Source organism: Hemicordylus capensis, chromosome 2 (genome assembly GCF_027244095.1).
Source record: "Hemicordylus capensis ecotype Gifberg chromosome 2, rHemCap1.1.pri, whole genome shotgun sequence".
Classification (NCBI taxonomy): Eukaryota; Metazoa; Chordata; class Lepidosauria; order Squamata; family Cordylidae; genus Hemicordylus; species Hemicordylus capensis.
In genome coordinates, this window is record NC_069658.1 from 378,725,364 (window position 1) to 378,743,477 (window position 18,114).

At 46.7% G+C, this 18,114-nt stretch overlaps 1 protein-coding gene across 9 annotated transcripts in view; it reads left to right on the top strand.

Moving 5' to 3' along the window:
- ADGRL1 (adhesion G protein-coupled receptor L1) overlaps positions 1-18,114 on the top strand; it is a 184,042-nt gene that overhangs the window by 81,893 nt on the left and 84,035 nt on the right. For 5 of the 9 annotated variants that reach the window (XM_053299307.1, XM_053299297.1, XM_053299300.1 and 2 more), the window contains exon 3: positions 8,980-9,196. In XM_053299307.1, the coding sequence (XP_053155282.1) occupies positions 8,980-9,196 (217 nt within the window). Of the gene's footprint in view, positions 1-7,787; positions 7,816-7,898; positions 8,101-8,226; positions 8,264-8,979; positions 9,197-18,114 lie in introns of those variants that run through there. The other 4 variants (XM_053299306.1, XM_053299305.1, XM_053299301.1 and 1 more) reach the window with 4 other exon arrangements.

Sequence of the window (18,114 nt, forward strand, 5' to 3'; positions counted from 1 at the left end):
AGTCCAGCATCCAGTTTCACACAGTGTCCCTGGAAACCACAGGCAGGAGTTGAGGGCATGCCCTCTCTCCTGCTGTTACTCCCCTGCAACTGGTCCTCAGAGGCATTCTGCCTCTGAGGCTGGAGGTGACCTATAGCCCTCCGACTAGTAGCTGTTGATAGACCTCTCCTCCATGAAGTTATCCAAACCCCTCTTAAAGCCATCCAAACTAGTAACCAACACATTTTGTGGCAGATAATTCCACAAGTTAGGAACATAGGAACATAGGAAGCTGCCATATACTGAGTCAGACCATTGGTCTATCTAGCTCAGTATTGTCTTCACAGACTGGCAGCAGCTTCTCCAAGGTTGCAGGCAGGAATCTCTCTCAGCCCTATCTTGGAGAAGCCAGGGAGGGAACTTGGAGCCTAGATGCTCTTCCCAGAGCGGCTCCATCCCCTGAGGGGAATATCTTATTGTGGTCACACTTCTAGTCTCCCTTTCAAATGCAACCAGGGCAGACCCTGCTTAGCTAAGGGGACAAGTTATGCTTGCTACCACAAGACCAGCTCTCCTCTCCTAAAAATCTTGTACTATCTTGAAGAAGCCAGGAAGGGAACCTGAAACCTTCTGCTCTTCCCAGAGTGGCTCCATCCCCTGAGGGGAATATCTTAGAGTGCTCACACTTCTAGTCTCCCATTCATATGCAACCAGAGCCAACCCTGCTTAGCTATGGGGACAAGTAATGGTTGCTACCACAAGACCAGCAATCCTTGATTATGCGTTGTGTGAATACGTTGTTTGTTGGACCTAAATTTCTTGGCAACCAATTTCATGGGATGACCACTGGTTCTAGTGTTATGTACATGAGAGAGAAATTTCTCTCTATCCACTTTCTCTACACCATGCATGACTTTATAGACCTCTATCATGTCTCCCCGCAGTCGTCTTTTTTCTAAACTAAAAAGCCCCAGGTGTTGTAGCCCTGCCTCATAAGGAAGGTGCTCTAGGCCCTGATCATCTTGGTTGATGTGGTGACCAGAATTGTATGCAGAATTCCAGCTGTGTCTGCACTTTTGCCTTATGTAAGATCAATTGTTCATCTTTGTCATGAACCCAGCTGCCTATTGACATCATCTGGATTCTGGAGATCTCCTGTTAAGTTTGCCACCGGCTTGTTTAGTGATGTCTCAGGACTGGACCTTCTCTGTGGCTGCCCTGGGGCTTTGGAATATGCTCCCTGTCAAAATAAAAGCATTATCTAGACCCATTTCAAACTGGCTTTAGAGTCAGCTATGGGGTTGGCCTGATAGATGACCTTCACCAGGGAATTGACAGAGGGAGTGTGACTCTGCTAGTTCTTTTGGATCTCTCAGTGGCTTTCAATACCATCAACCATGGTATCTTTCTGGATCGCCTGAGGGATTTGGGGATAGGAGGTACTGTTTTACAGTGGTTCCGCTCCTATGTCTTGGGTACATTTCAGAGGTGAAGCTTGGTGACAGCTGCTTTTCAAAGCAGAAGCTATTATTTGGAGTCCCCCAGGGCTCCATTCTGTCACCAATGCTTTTTAATATCTACATGAAACTGCTGGGTGAGGTCATCAGAGGATTTGGTGCTAGGTATTATCAATATACTGATGACACCCAAATCTATTTCTCCTTGTCATCAACATCAGGAAATTGCATTAGCCCCTTAAATGCCTGTCTACGGGCAGTAATGGGCTGGATGAGGGATAATAAACTGAAACTTAATCCAAGCAAGACGGAGGTGTTCATTGGTGGGGGTCATAATCTTCAAGACGGGATAGAACTTCTTGTTCTGGATGAGGTTACACTCCCCCAGAAAGAACAGGTTCATAGCTTGGGAGTCCTCTTGGACCCGGGTCTCTCCCTGGTGCTTCAGGTTGAGGCTGCGGCCAGGAGCGATTTTTTACCAGCTGCGACTGATTCAGCAACTTCGTCTGTTTCTTTTGGAGAATGAGCTGAAAACGGTCTTCTGCCAGCTGGTAAGCTCCAAGTTGGACTACTGCAAAGTGCTCTATGTAGGGCTGCCTTTGTATGTAGTTCAGAAACTTCAGTTCGTTCAAAATCCGGCAGCCAGATTGGTCTCTGGGGTATCCTGGAGAGTCCACATTATGCTTGTTCTCAAACAGTTGCACTGGCTGCTGATATGTTTCCGGGCAAAGTACAAAGTGCTGGTTATTACCTTTAAAGCCCTGAATGGCTTGAGTCTGGGTTACCTGAGGGAAAGCCTTACTCTACAAGATCCCCACTGCTCATTGAGATCGTCAGGAGGAGTCCGTCTTCAGGTGCCAGCAAATGGTGGCGATCTGGGATTGGGCCTTCTCTGGGATAGGGCCTCTGGGTTGTGGAATGTGCTCCCCATGGATATAAGAGGATTAACTTCCTTGGAGGCCTTCAGGAAAGCCTTAAAGACCCATTATTTTAGCCTGGCTTTTAATGATATTTAGTTTTAATGTTATTTAGTTTTTATTGTAATTTTAATCTGCATTTAATTGTTTTGTTTTGTTTTTGTTTTTAATGTAAACTGCCCTGAGCCATCTTTGGAAGGGCAGTATATAAATCAAATAAATAATAAATAAAATATCCATCTCTGATTGCTTTTGAAAAGACCCTCAAGACACACCTGTTTTCTCAGGCTTTTACTTGCAATTAGTTTTAAACTGTTTAATTGTTTTTTATCCTATGAAATTGTTTTAATTTTTTATTCTGTGAAATTGTTTTAATTGTTTTTACTCTGTTTTTATTTGTTTTAAATTGTGTACACTGCCTAGAGATACATAAATACAGTATGATTAAATAAATGAATAAATAAATTATCACTATATTTAAGTGTTTTGGTTGTGTGTTGCTAATTGTTTCCTACCCTGAAATTGTTCAAAACAGCAAAATAATAATGAAAAAGAATGGGGTGGGGTGGAAGCAGGGAAAATCTTTCAGAATCATTATAAGATTTCCTTATTCTGGAAAACTTTTGAAAGCTGGAGTTAAATTGATGTTGCGGGAGAGGGATAGCTGGAGTTTTCAAGTCTTGAGCTTATTCCTTGTGTTTTGTGTGAAATGTTTAAGATGATGTTGTTGTTGTTGGTGGTGGTGGTGGTGGTAGTAGTAGTAGTAGTATTAATTTAGATACTCTGCAGCATCCTTTTGATGGGAGTGCAGGGCATACACCCTGGATCCATGAGTGTATAAAGTCTGTCAGTGCTGCCTGCAAATTTGCAGAGGCTCTGTGGCTCTTAATAATCAACTCATCACTGTAGTGATCATGTCATCAAATTTACTGGCTTTGGGGGGTTTGTGGAGAGGGAGGGATGAACAGGGGCTATTAGGGGAGCACAAACACTTAATGTTTCCCCCATTGGGAGTTATAGGAGAAGCATCCCATAGCATAGACACAATTCTTAAGCACCACGGAGGCTCTGTGCATTTGCAAGGAGTGTCAACGGGCTCTCCACTCACTCATTGAGCCTGCGTGTGTGTCCCGCTGATTAAAGAGCAAAGGGCTACACAGTATCTAAGGCACTCTTTTTTTTGATTCATACATTTTTCAACAAAAAAAGTGATTAAAGCAAAAGGTATGAGGAATTGGTTCCCTGTCTCAAAAGGGCTCACAGTCTAAATACAGTTTTGTTCCTGGTTGTTGGGATGCTTTGATAGCTTTTCCTTTTCTGTGAAGCCTTTGGCAAAGCCATCTCTCTGCTAAAACTAAGGCTAAGTACATGTAACTGAAGAATGTCTGTTCTTCCCTTGTTTGCCTCCCTCTTCCTCCTGTTGCCTCTCCTTTGTCAAATTTTGTAGTCACTCCTCAGGGCAAGGACCTTTTTTCTTTAACCATTATCCATTTATAGTGCTATGTAACTGAAATAATGCTCAGAATCTTTGAGAAAGGCAGGATGGACAAGTGACTGTGAATCTGCCTGAAGTAATGTAGGCCCATACTGCAACCACATGCACATACCAACTATGATTAGGGCTTTTCTGAATAAACGTGGATTGACAATTTTGGCAAATTTACTGGCTCTTTTGGCAGTTGGGGGGGGGAGGGAAGAACAGGAGCAATCATGTGGAGCACAAACTTCACAGAACGTTTCATTGCAGGGCAGGCTATCTTTTTGACTGGTGGTGGTAGCAGGGGTGGGGCAGGCTTATGCTCTTTCTTTTAAATGAAAATGTGGTGCTTCTATCGATGGCGGCGGCAGCAACAAGACTTAAAGTGCTGTTACTTTCCCCAGTAGCTGGCTCCTGCCAATCAACGTTTCCCCCTCAAAATGCAGTAGCCAGTGATACTGTATCGTGACACAGAATGATTCCGGGGGGCGGGAAGGTGGCCCCCTTTGGACCCACAGGGGTCCACCATTTTGTTTCTCAGAATGCACCAAGAATGACATAATGTCATGCTGCAACATTATTTCCTTGTTGCATTCTCGTGAGGTGGAGAAATGGCAGCCAACAGGAGCCAATCTAGGGAATGAAGCAATGCTTTAAGAGCTGCTGCTGCTGCCCCCACCACTGACAAAAGCATGACACTTTCAGTTAAAAGAAAGAGAGGACTCTTCCTCACCAGCAATGCACTTTACCCTGACCCAAAACCAAGTTTGGGACCCACCCCCGACCCCAAGAACTTTGCCCAAACCTCAGCCCCTTCCTTTAGGAGAGACATAGATCCTTGCATCTGCCGCAGTGCAGGATGTGATGGGGCAAGATCACAGGATACATTTGCCTGTTGTGCCTGCCTCATGTCACAGGCATTAAGAGGGGCAAAGAGATATAGAGCAGCATCAGCTCATGTTGTTCTGCCCTCAGTCAAATGCACTTGCTGTGCAACAACTGAGACAGTGCAACATGGCTGCAAAGACTTACTTAAATCTGCAGAGTTGTATGTTAATAATACACATGTATTGTTGCATGTATTGTTGAACATTTGTATTATTCACAGGGCATGTGAACATCAGTGCATATCGTGTCTACCCCAGTGCTGTTGTTCCCTGTGCTCTCCCCCATATTTCCCACCCATGTCCATTTCACACCTGGCCATATTGCTGGATATTGCTGTGTTTGATCTCCCTCCCCCTTTCAGGAGAAGGCTGTAGGAAAGTCACTGGTGAATTTCCCATAATGCACCTGGCCTCCTTTTAATCAGTGTTTTTCTGTCCCATGCTTCCCACTTCAAGATGCTGCTGTGGCTGCTGCTTCTGGCGTTTCATCTGTCAGGCCTCTTTGTGTTCCCTTCCTAGGGCAACTGCTCAGCGCTTGGGTCCAGCTTCAAAGCATCAGCCACATGGGTTTTGATAGGCAGGGGATGGCTTTAAACAAAGCCGGTTGTCTGCACTGACCCTTGACTCATGGTCTGAATGACTGAACTTGACAACTTGAGTGGGGAGGGTCTGTTGCCCATCATAAGGCTGGATCTGGCTCACAAGGTTGTTCCAGATTATCCTGGACAGAGGCAAAACAGGGAACTACTATTAGCCTAGGAGGAGGTCCCTTTGAAATGTTTTGCAAAGGAGACCCTTCAAAAACAGATTTTTCTTTTAGGACACAACTTCCAATCCCATTCCCTTCTCCTTTTCTCGTTATGCCAGATTGTTATCAACACCAGTGCTGAATGCCTGGCATACTGGTTGCAAGATTCCTGTGATCCACCTTTTGAGCATCAATGGGCACGATAAGTGATGTCTGGCTTGCCCAGTGGAAGAATGTCTTCTTCAGTTTGAGCAGGACGTTTTGTGGATTCTGTGTTAAATAGACACACCATGATAATGAACAATAAAAATTAGTCAAACTATGATAATTATAGCTTTCCCTGCCACCTCCTCTGACCAGTTCCTTTGTCTCTTTGCCACCTCCTTGATGTGACCATAGTCAGGGACTGTCTCTCAGTATCTTGTGAGAAAAACTACATTTTTTCCACTTCAGGAGCAGCCAGCTTTTAAAATTGAATGGTGCGGGAAGAGGACAAGCCCATAATTGGTGAGAGGGAATAAAGGCAGGCTCTTGAGATTTTCCTCTCCAGATCCTGCTTAGAAGTATTAAATAGGTATTCAGACATTGTTTGCCCCAACCAGTCACTGGGGCATTGTTTGCCCCAACCAATTTTGGCTGGGCCTAATTCTTGAGGAACTCTTGAGCTCTAGGGCAGTGAGTCAATGTGCAGCAGAAATGGCTCCCCCTCTTGTTTGCAAATGTCCTTTCACCTCCTTTCCCTTTCTGCCGCTGTGGAGTGAAATGACAGCCCTGCTAGTTAAACCAGGCAGAAGGGACAGAAGAGTGGACTACTGGAGCACTGGCGTGAAAGATGTCGCTGCCATGCTTTGCTGGCACTCTTTGAGCTACTGGCATAGTTTCTGGTAACACTACTAGACCCTGTGATTCCATTCCATCAGAGATAACAGCTGTACAGCAGGAGGCTGGTAGCAGAATCGGGACCTGGAAGCAGAGGTGTCCCATAACCCTGTCCCTCTGTGAATTACTCAAGATATTTGGGGAAATCTCCATTTACTCCTGCAGTTATCTGCCACTGTCTGCCCTGAAACCAAATAGGTGCCTGAGCGTCACTCGTTGCAAACACATCCAAATGCACTTGGGAGGCTCAGCAGGCTTGCTTTAGATAAGACTATCCTCCGGCCGCTGGCGTGCAAAGCCATGGCTTTGGTAGCCCCATTTCAGTTGCTCTTGGAGCCAAACTCTTTCATCCCTCCTTTATTTGCTGTCCTCCACTTGCATATCCACCCTCAACTGCCCTTTCTTGCTCTCTCAGCTGCTCGTGGGCTGGGCTCCCCCGCCCGCCCACCCACCCCCCAACCATCAGCGCCAGGCTGTACTAGTTAGTTACTCAGCTAATGGTTTAATTACAGACTGCCTCCACAGGGCCCTTCCATTAACCCAGCAAGGGGGAAAGAAAAATTACACAAAGAGCCGCTACGACATGCTTGCTTCCCAGTCCCCTCTCTAGCCTCCCTTTAAAGCCCTGAGTGCCACTAATGTATGCTCCCCACTAGGGGCTCTGACTCTTGCCCTTTGCAGCTGAAGTCACAGGCCTCTTCTGGGATTAGCTGCAGCATACAAAGACGGTACGAGGAGCCCAGGAGGAGTGCTGGTGTTCTGCCAGGTGGGGACCACACAATCAAACAGCTCCCCTTGCGGTTCCTTCCTGCCTCCTCTTTGGAAGACGAGGAGGCACAAAACAGATGTGTTCCCTTAAAAGTGCATGCTGTTAGGGCATGAGGAAGACTGGAGCAGGCAGACCGAAGCAGGAAAAGCACTGAACCAATGGAAGGCGTGTGCCTCAGTACTGGCCTTGCACATCAGATTGCCCAGGCATGGTGACCAGTTTGCAGTAGTGCCATCTTCAGCCCTGTGACTGCTGCTTTGTTGCCATCCTGCCATTTTGTCAGGTCCTGGCTTCTGCCGCTCTTGTCCTATGAAGGATTATGCAGAAGCTGTGGTGCTGCTTCTTAGCATCACAGCTGCCCCTCCCAGGACATGAGAGGTGCACCTGTCAGGTAAGAAGTAGTGCTGTGCCTCATGCTCCCAGTTGAGCATAGGCAGCAAACGGGCCCAAATCTCTTTTTACTTCTTGGGTGGTGTCAGGACAAGCACACTTCCACATAGGGATTTGAGAAATTTGGGCAGGGGATGCAGCCTATAGGCCATCCTAGCACTAGAGAATCAATGCACCCATTTTCCAACTAGCTTTTAGTATAGCTGGGAAGCACACCACGAAGTTGCTAGGCAACCATAGTGCACTTACTTCCTGTCTTCTGGAATTAAAAAAAAAAGACAAATCTGAGGCTGCTAAATGTAGCTGTCAGAGGTAGCTGCACTCCCCCAAATGATCCCTTTAGCGTGGGGTGTCCATAAAAGCCACAGCAATGGCTGCGAGGAGGAAAGATGAATCTGAGTCCTGAGCAAAAGAGGGCATAGAGTGATTGGACTGTGTGCGCCAAGATGAACTCCTGTCTGGGACACCAGTGCATAGAGAAGGCGCTGGCCAGTCCCAGCTCTCCACAGCCCATCTCCACCGCAGTAACGGTGGTGTAAATAATTCAGGAATTCTACTTCACCGCCACCACCCCAAACTCCGAAGATCTAATGTGAGGTTAGAGCCCATATGCCCTTGTCCTCTTTGCTTACAGGAGGGCTGGTGTCAGAATCCAGGAGTCTGGACTCTCGGCCCAGCAATCGTGTACACACCTAGCCCATATCCCTCCCACGATAAAGCTGGCTAGGAAGCTCAAGCATGCATCTTTCTGGGAACCTCCGTAAGGCCCATGTTCAGTTTTCAGTTGGTTTCCCCCCCACCCTTGTTTACTTCCCACCTCCAGCTCTCCAGTCTCATAAAACCTTACAGGATTCAGAAGGATTGCAAAGAATTTTCTCAGCACATTTCCCAGACCCTTTCCTCAGCTGCTATCTCTAAAGTGGGTCACGGGTGGTGCGGGGAGCCAAGAGCTTTATGAAAAACATGTCTGGGTTTTTAAAGACACATCTGCCTGAGTCTATAGAGCTTAGTCTGAATTTATAGAGATTTGAGCTAGCAAACGGGCCCAAATCTCTTTTTACTTCTTGGGTGGTGTCAGGACAAGCACACTTCCACATACAGACATATGCAGATATACCACCATGTAGGGAAAAGGGATTCTAACCCCCTACTATCTTCCTTCAAAGACTGAAAAGGAAAATAGAGACTTAGAAGTAGATAAATAAGTTGTAGGCCTCACAGTATGGGAGTGGAAAATTTAGAGAGAAAAGCTGGAAATTCTGGTTTGCCAGGCCCTTACTGTAACCCATTAAGCTCCAGAATAGGGAAAACAACTGTGACATTCTGCATTTCATGCTGTGGTTTAATGTTGTGTGTGTGCTATGAATACCTAAGGATGGAGAGAAATTACAGAAATCGATCGTGAGATGAGCTGAAACTTCAAGATTGAGTGGCAAAATAGGCCTGAAGCCCTCATTCTCTCATTTCCTATCTCAGCAGGTCTAAGCCGTGCTGGCCTGCCCTTTGGCCTGGTTCGGCGGGAACTGGCATGTGAGGGCTATCCTATTGAGCTGCGCTGCCCAGGCAGTGATGTCATCATGGTGGAAAATGCAAACTACGGGCGTACGGATGACAAGATCTGTGATGCCGATCCCTTCCAGATGGAGAACGTCCAGTGCTATCTTCCAGATGCCTTCAAAATCATGTCCCAAAGGTAAGAGCCACTGTAGGATTTCAGGGATGGCTGCGGAGGTGTTTCTGTTCCCTAGCCCCCTTCCCTTTCAGACTGTTTCCAGGTCTGCTGTATTCTTCCAAAACCACTCCTGTATTGTTGTCATATGAGGTTGTGCCCCCTGGATTCCAATACGTTCCTGGGCCGCCTTCTCATCTTCTGGGAAAACCAAAAACAGAACAGTTCACAAATGAGCTGTCATTTCAGATGTAGTCAGTCATTATTAGTTGCACCAATCTGCATTTAGCCCAGTTTTTCCAAAGGTTCTCTCCAGATAGAAAGACCACGAGCCTCTTCTCATGGCCAGCGAGAAGGTCTAGACCAGGGTTTCTCAACGTGTGGGTCCCCAGACATTAATGGACTTCAACTCCCATAATCCCCAGCCCTAGTGGCCTTTGGTTGGGAATTATGGGAGTTGAAGTCCAATTACATCTGGGGACCCACACGTTGAGAATCCCTGGTCTAGACTAGAGGGCAGGCTGTGGGGAAAGCTGGTAAAACCTATCTTCCCCGCAGGTGAACAGTCCTACTTTCCTGGGTGGGTGGATCGCTGGTAGCTCTGAGGGTCGGGGTGCTGGGATGCCCCATGCTGCCCCGCCCCCTGAAGCTCCATTATTGGGATCCCCCGAGTCTGCCAGCTGAGACTGCAAGCAGCCGCGGCGGACACACGATAAGCAAAACGGGGTTAGGAGAGCGCTCACTCTTCCAGTTCTGAGGGGAGGCTCCACAAGCGGATTTGCCACCGTGGTGCCACCAGGACCGGGCACGATCCCAGCAGTGGGGAAACACATGGGGGAAACCGGGCTGGGCTCCGTTAGCACTCCCGTGTGAGTAGCCTCCACATGTGTTTTGATGTAGGGTTCAGCAGTGAAAGCAAAAGGAAGAGAATAACAAATCTCATGACATCTGCTTAGAATCCCAAAGCTTAACTGGGGAGTTTGAAAATGTGGTTAACTTGAGAAATCAATTTTGTCTTTGACCAGTGGAGAATGACCAAGACATGATTGGATTAAATGGGCAGAATGGATGGTTAGTGGCTGTTTTTAAAGGAAACAGGATTACAAAGAAGAGCGTGGAATCCATTCATGCCTGGGTGTTGGAGTAGGAAGCCCAAGCCAGCATGGTTGGTCCTCTAGCCCCACCCCCTCCCATCCCATTACGCAACATGCTGCCAGCAAACTGGAATACCCTCATGACAGCAGTAGCTGCCCCCTGAGTGGCCAGGGGTGATCGTTGGCCAACACAACTGCTCTGAGAACCCTCAGATGTCTCTGTTGGTTCCCCTGAAGTTGCAGCCCTGCTTTGTAGCTCCCTGATTGGGGGGTGCCAGGTAACGCCTTCCTGGCAACCCCTAGCAGTGCTGAAGGCAGTGAACTTTGTCCTGATCCCCAAGCTACCCCTACTTATGGGGCAGGGACAGCAGGGGAGGAGGGAGCATCTGCAACTGGCAGACAGCCCCTAAGTAACAGCCAACGTGAACATAAACACACACACACACACACACACACACACACGGAGGGAAGAGGCAAATTCCCCCTGATTTTCACCCCAGTTGTGTTGTCTGTGGAAGCAGAATCATTGGCAGGTGAAGGCTGGTGCAGTTCCCCCCACAAGTAGCTCAGGTGCAAGGTACACTCCTACACTCCCCTCATCTTCCACCATGTCAACGCTGGCCTTGCACACAAGTGGATGCCTCCTTTGCCTGGGGCAAGCGGGGCAACCAACCACTGCCTTGTGTCTTGTCAGGCTCTGTACACCCTTGCATCTCCCAGAGTTGCTGCAACTAGCACTCAGCATTGGCTGCACCACCCCCACCACCCCTGATACCTGTGGGGAAAGGTGGTGGCAGCTGCAGATGGCAGCCATGCTAGACCTTGTGTGCTGTGTGCCAAGGAGCAAGAGCAGGAGCGAAGCAAGCCGTGCAGCGGCCCAGGGATGACCCACTGTGGCATGGCGCTCCTTCTGTGCCACTGGTTGTTGTTCATGCCCTCTAATGCCACGGTGTCTCTTCCCTTGCTGCAGGGGGTGTCTCCCCCTTGCTGCAGCCCTGGTGCTGCCTCATTCCTTCCACTTGCTGCTGCTGCTGCTGCGGAGGCGATGTCCGCCCCCTTCCCCTCCATGGTTGCAGCTGGGAAGGAAAGTGCTGCAGTCCCACCTTGCCCATTCCAGCCTGCAGGCTTGAGAGCTGGCTAGGAGGCAAACACTTCACGGGTGATGGGGCTGCTGCACTTTCCTTCCCAATGGCAACCATGGAGGGAGCTGGGTCCAGGAACTGGGTAACCCTACTGTGGGACTGCTCAGCTGGAGGGCTTAGCACTGGTTCACATGGGAGTGCTCACACGAGTTGCAGGCCTCTAGCCCCACTTTTGATAGTCGTGTGAACACCCTGAATGTGTGAGAGTCATTCCACCTTCCTCACCTTAACTTAGTCTTCTTTCATCAGAAATCCTCCATCCTGATCGTTGTTCCCCATCAGTAACTCCTTTAAGTTCAGATCTTCCCTAAAGCGTAAAGGTTAGTGAGGGCTGACCTGGCCATGTGGTGACCTGAAGCAAGCTGTGTAGCATGGCAAATTTGGGGCTGCCTCTCCACCCACTCACCTGGTGGCCTGGTTGCTAAGTCTGAGAAGATGAGAGGAGGCTCCCTAGTTCAACTCTGTGGGCAACACTATCCTCACCTCCACTTCCACTCCCTTCCCTTCCTCCTCCTGAAATTCAGCTAAGGATTAGGTGTGACTGTTTACCTGTGTGCTGGCTGGATGAAACATATCAGGGCCATTGCCAGGCAAGGGGCAGGGATGAGGGAGGCAGCATTGGAGACCCTGCATCAAGCACCAAAATATGTTGGAACATTACTGAGGTAAGCAACATGCACACAACCTTGTGCATCGTGTAGCACAGCACATATATCTGTTTTCTAGTGTGACAGCCGTGTTGCAACTGGAGCTTATCCTATGCCACAGAACTGGAAAGATTAGATGAAGCATTCTTTGTTTGCCTGGTTCCCCAACTGAGCAAATCATCAGCCCGTGAGGCTGGTGTTCACAAGGGCACACCTAGGTGATTTTGGCGCATGGACTTAAAGGTCTTTGGAGGCCCCCTCCTCTGGAGGGCCCCCCCCACATGGTGATCAACCACCATCACCTAAAGGCCTCTGGAGTCCCCCGTCTCCCCCCCCCCGCTGCTGTCTTAAGCATCATCATCCCACACATACACATACACCATGACGCACACATTATTTTAAAACAACTTTCTGAACCAAGTGAAGAACATCTTCACTTGGAAGACAGAAATTGAACTAGTTAAGCATTCCCCATCATTTAAGCTTTTCACAGCCGGAAAAGCTTCATCAATTTCTGTCTTTGAAAGGCACTGGGACCCTGCAAGTGAGTAACATTGGATTAAAGCAGGTGACACACTTGATATATCTCCCCATCTCTGACATCCTTTAAAAAGTCCTTAAAGATGCATTTCTTCACCCAGGCTTTTAACTGATATTGTTTTAATTGTTTTGAATGTTGTTTTTTAGAATATTGTTTTAAAATTTTAAAATTGTGTTTTACATTTCTTGCTTTTAAATTTTTGTTTTGTTTTGCTTTTGTTTTTAATTAATGTTTTACTTTTTAATCTTGTTGTAAACCGCCCAGAGACGTACGTTTTGGGCGGTGTAAAAATATGATTGATTGATTGATTGATTGATTGATTGATAAATAAATAAATAAATATAAAAAGCTTACTAAACTACCACCACAAATGAATCTCAGCATAATGCCCTATTGAGCACTGCAACAAAGCTGGTGACAAATGAAACCTACTAAACTCCACCACCAATCAGTGTCCCATCTAAGAGGGAATCCCAGATGTTGTTGACTACAACTCCCATAATTCCCAGCCAAAGACCATAACAGCTAGGGATGCTGGGAGTTGTAGTCAACAACTGGAATTACCTGTTAGAGGGAATGCTGCCACCAATGAATCTCAGAATAATTTTTCATTGGACTTTTGTGTAACACTTGAGAGTGCTCAACATACTGAGAAACTTATTTTTCAAAGGACATGGAGACAGCAGCACAATCCAACACACAGTCTAGGGCATAAGCCTCAGCAAGGTCTTTTCTAAGTATTTATTTGAATTGCAACCAGTGCATCCTCCCACCATCCCAACCTGTGAGTATCTCCCAAACTATTTCTAAGGGGAGGGAGGGAGGGAAGGGAAGGGAAGGGAAAATAAAAATGAATAAAGAATTTAAGAGAAAGAAATAAAGAGGAAGGAAGGAAGGACATTGCAAAAAAATGGATCAGATTATTTTCTTTCCCAAACCATTGTCAAAGACAATGTCAAAGTCATTTTTCCCACATCTATGTTATTTGATTGAGGAGGGGTTTGGCTTGAACAGAAACAGGGAATGAGTACAAGCTGCTGCCACCCCACACGCAAACATACCCAGAAGACAGTTGAAGCAAGCAACAGATCCCTCTTTGAGACCCATCACACACTCTCTCACACCTGATTCCCCCAGCCACTCCAAGACTCCAACCCCCAGTATAACAGGAGAACTCAGTACTGCACTGCGTCACCCATACCCTAATCCTTCCCTCTAGACTCTTGATGTGCATGGAATATTGTCTGCAGTTGCATTATGCACATGCTCAAGAGCACTTGTGTTGGACTAGGAAGACCCAAGTTCAAATCTCCTTTAGCCATGAAACTCACTGGGTGACACTGGGCCAATCACTTCTCTCCCAGCCCAGCCTACCTCACAGGGTTGTCATGAGGATAAAAATAACTATGTATTCTGGAAGTTATGCACTATCACATTGGAAGAGAATCATGAGGGACCAAGGGGGAAAATGGATCCCAATCAAATTGCTTTCCCCCCTGCCAAACCAGCCCTACCCCCACCCAAGACCCCAACCCACAGGTAGCCAAACCAGCCCTCCCTTCCCCCCCACAGGCAGCCAAACCAGCCCTCTCCCCCCACGCACCCAAGACCCCAACCCAGCCCTCACAGTATAATAGAAATGAGACAGTAGGACTAGTAGACAGTTACCAGCTTAATGACTGACTCAGCTGGTTGTTGGGCTGTTGTGTTGCTCATTTGAGTGTGGCAGTGCCTGCTGTCCAGTGCCTGGCAGGCAGCCGCTGTTGCTGAGGTGGAGAGCCGAGCATGCCTGTGCCCCTGATGGCAGGCCCCTTCTCCAGCTCTCTAGCTGCTCTTCAACACGCTCGCTCATCGCCTTGCTGCCGCCACTGCTCCCTGAATTCTTGTAGCGCGTGCAGCAGCGTTCCTGTGTTTTGTGGTCGGCTGCACAAGGCAGGCAGGTGGAGAGAGGAGCTGGGGCACATGTGCAGTCAGGCAGCTGCCCTCCCCTAACCAGCAGCCAGGATCTCCGTCGCACCGAGACCCCTGCCCTGCCTGCAGGGCCGGCGGAGTGGAGCACACAAAGCATGGCCACTAGCAGCAGTGCGGCCCCATCCCCACTGAGCCCCCCTGCCCAGCCCCAGGCCGTCCACACACTACTGCGGTGGTAGCAGGCCGCCACTGGCACTACTCATGGAGGGGAGCGTTCGGATGCCCCCCGCCAGGCAGTGGAGGACTGGTCCAGATCCCTGTGGCCCGGTCCTAAGAGCACCTCTGGGTGTTAAGGCTGTGGCAGGTGAGGGAAGACAGACTGCAGTGGCCAGGAGGGGAGAGTGGGAACAAGACACACCTGCAACTTGTTTACTGCCCCCCTGTCCTGCCTGTACTGGCTGCTACTGTATCAGAATTGTAATATGAAACAATTGTGCTTTAACTAATCCAGCAGTGGTGAAGATATTTGCTTAATAAGCACAACCCAGGGAATGTTAGAAGGGTTTTTTTTTCAGTGCCATCTTGCAAGACACCCGGTTTGATGCCCTGGTAGTCTGTTCCACCCATAGGTTTCATCTCTCACTGTTCAGTGCTCCATGCATTCTTAATTTTTTTAAAAGTTCAGATACTAGTACTAGATACTAGTAATCTAGTACTAGATACTAGTAATGGTTTAATTTATTCTACTCTGGTTGAATTATAGTAAATAATGTTACTCAAGCACTCTGAGTACAATTAGGGTGCAGTTTTCAAGCAATTAGGGTACATCTAGACTGGCACTTTTTCAAGCAATTTATTGCTGATGTTACCTTTAGGAGATGCTGCTGCTGCCTGTATTGCATCTCATGACTTTAGTGTGATTGAAACATTAAGGCTCATGGACATCATGAGGAAAGTAAGAGATATACTTGTCCCCAAGCCTTCTTTGAGGCTGCATTTGTCATCCATTTTGCCTCTTCAGAAATGAAGAATGACAGCGATCATGCTACAAAGCATGACCACTGTAGCATGACCCCCAGTGCAGAACTGAATAATTGCAGTGAAATTTTTGAGGGTCTGGGCTTTGTTTTATTGGATGGATGGATGGATTTTTACGTGGTTGTATGTAAGTCGTCATGGTGTGTGTGTGTTTTAAAAAAAACTTGCATATGAAGAATTTCTACTCAGTGCTTGGAGACAAGGAAAGGTTGATGTGTTGCTTCCGTTTGAGACGGGCACTTCTTCATTTAGCACAAGTTCTAGATTCACTTCATGCTCTCCAGCCTTTTTATATACTTCTTGGCCTTAAATGTTCTCAAATCTTCCAAACCTAATGGATAAATCATAGAATCACAGGAATGGGAGAGGTCTTTTAGGACCATCAGCAGCAAAGGATCCAGCAGTCAAGAAATATGCCACAGACTAGCACTTGGTAGGGTTGCAATAAAGGCCTTGGGAAGGATTTATTTATTTATTTATTTAATACATTTCTATACCGTCCCAAACCAAAGTCTCGGGGCAGTTCACAATAATAAAACAACACAAAAGCACAAAACATTAAAATCAATTAAAATGCCGTGATGTGTCTATACCTACAAAGATTAGAATCATTCAGACAATGGTTTTTCCCATGACACTCTGTGGATGCAAAAGCTGGACTTTGAAGAAGCAAGATAGAAAACGTATTGATGCTTTTGAACTTTGGTACTGGGAAAGATTTTTGAGGATTCCATGGGCAGCCAGGACAACAAACAAATGGATCATAGAACAAATCAGTCCAGAATTCTCACTTGAGGCACAAATGACCAGGCTCAAACTATCATACTTCAAACACATTATGCGAAAACCCAGCTCCCTTGAGAAGTCCATAATGCTGGGAAAAGTTGAAAGAAAGAGAAGAAGAGGACAGCCAGCAGCAAGGCTGATGGACTCAATTACGACAGCAATAAATACTTTGAAGGCCAAGTTGAAGACAGATCATCCTGGAGATAATCTATCTATGTGGTCGCTAAGAGTCGACACCGACTTGACAGCACTTAATCAATTAATCAAAAAAAGTCCAACCCCTGCTTGATATAGAAAATCGAGAGCTAGGATATCCTCAACAGATGTCTGCCATGCCTATGTCTGAAGATCTCCAGAACCCCTGGGTGTATTTAGTTCTGTTGTCAAATTGCTCTTACAGTTAAGAGGTTTCTCATAATGTTCAACCAAAATCTACCCTCCTGTAAGTCCATTAGAATTAATACTGCTCCCTAAGACCACAGAGAACAAGTCTTTGCCCTCTTCTGTGCAACAATCCTTCAGTTATTTGAAGAGTGGTATCATGTCCTTTCGGTCTACTCTTCTTCAGGCTAACCATACCCAATTCCTTCAACCTTTCCTCACAGGGCTTGTTTGTCAGACCCCTGTCCATCTCCATTGCTCTCTGTTCCAGTTTGTCTGCATCCTTTTTAACGTGTGGCGCCCAGAACTGAACCCAGTGCTTCACTTGAGGACTGGCTAGTATGGAATAAAGTAGAATTCTTGTTTCTTGTGACTTGAAAGCTCTGGTTCTATTAATACAGTAGGCTTTAAAAAAAAAACAACCTATATCACATTGCTGATTCATGTTCAACTTGTGATCAGCCACAATTCACAGATCCTTTTCATATGTGCCTCTTCAAGCCAGCTATTACCTATCCTATGTTTTAAGCCTGAATGCTGAATGTTGCATTTGTCTCTAAAATTTCATTTTCTTATGTGCTTTATCCCATAGAAAAGCATAAGAAAATGGAATTCAATTTCCTTTGGCCATGATCCAAAGGAGTGCACATACATTGTCTGTACATACACCTGTATTTTAAAAAAAGAACTTTCCTCTCAACAGCCATCCCTAGAAAACATTCAAACTATCTTTCAAAGTCTTTTGAGCTTATAAAGTCATTTCAGACTTAAGTGCTGCTTAAAGGGAAACTGCTGCACAAGTGCATTTATGTAGATTTTTTTTCCATATGTCCTATTAAATGCTCTTGCACCAACTTCCACAAGTGCTTTTTACATTTAGGAAAATTAAGACGCAGTCTTGGAAGAAATAAAAGGGAATTTCTGTGGGGGTAGCTGGTAAGAGAGAAACTCTCCAAAGATCTGGATACATGTGTGGGTGGTGTCCTCTTCTGGACTGCAACCACAGTGTACAAATGCAGGAGCAGCTAGGCTCCACAAGAAACACATGTGTAGAGGCTTGGCCAATATGAAATGCAGAAGAATAGCAAAGGAGATGTTGTGGTATAAACCAGATTGGTGCCTTTGATTTTAGGGGGATTCCAGAAGTTGCAATAAACATGGGCTTCTACAAAGACATGAATTGTTAATTTCCCCTGCCCCCACTTTCCAAAAGTCTTCTGGGAAATGTTTGCCAAAATCAATCAATCAGTCACCAGAGCTAATGAAAACTCATTGCATTTCTCTGGCACTTGTTCACACATTGTTTTTTTAAGGCTTGCCACATACTCTGATAACCAGTGGCAAGGTAACTTTTTGCATACAATTGCTGATGGACGATCCAGCTGTGGTGAACACAGCCAGT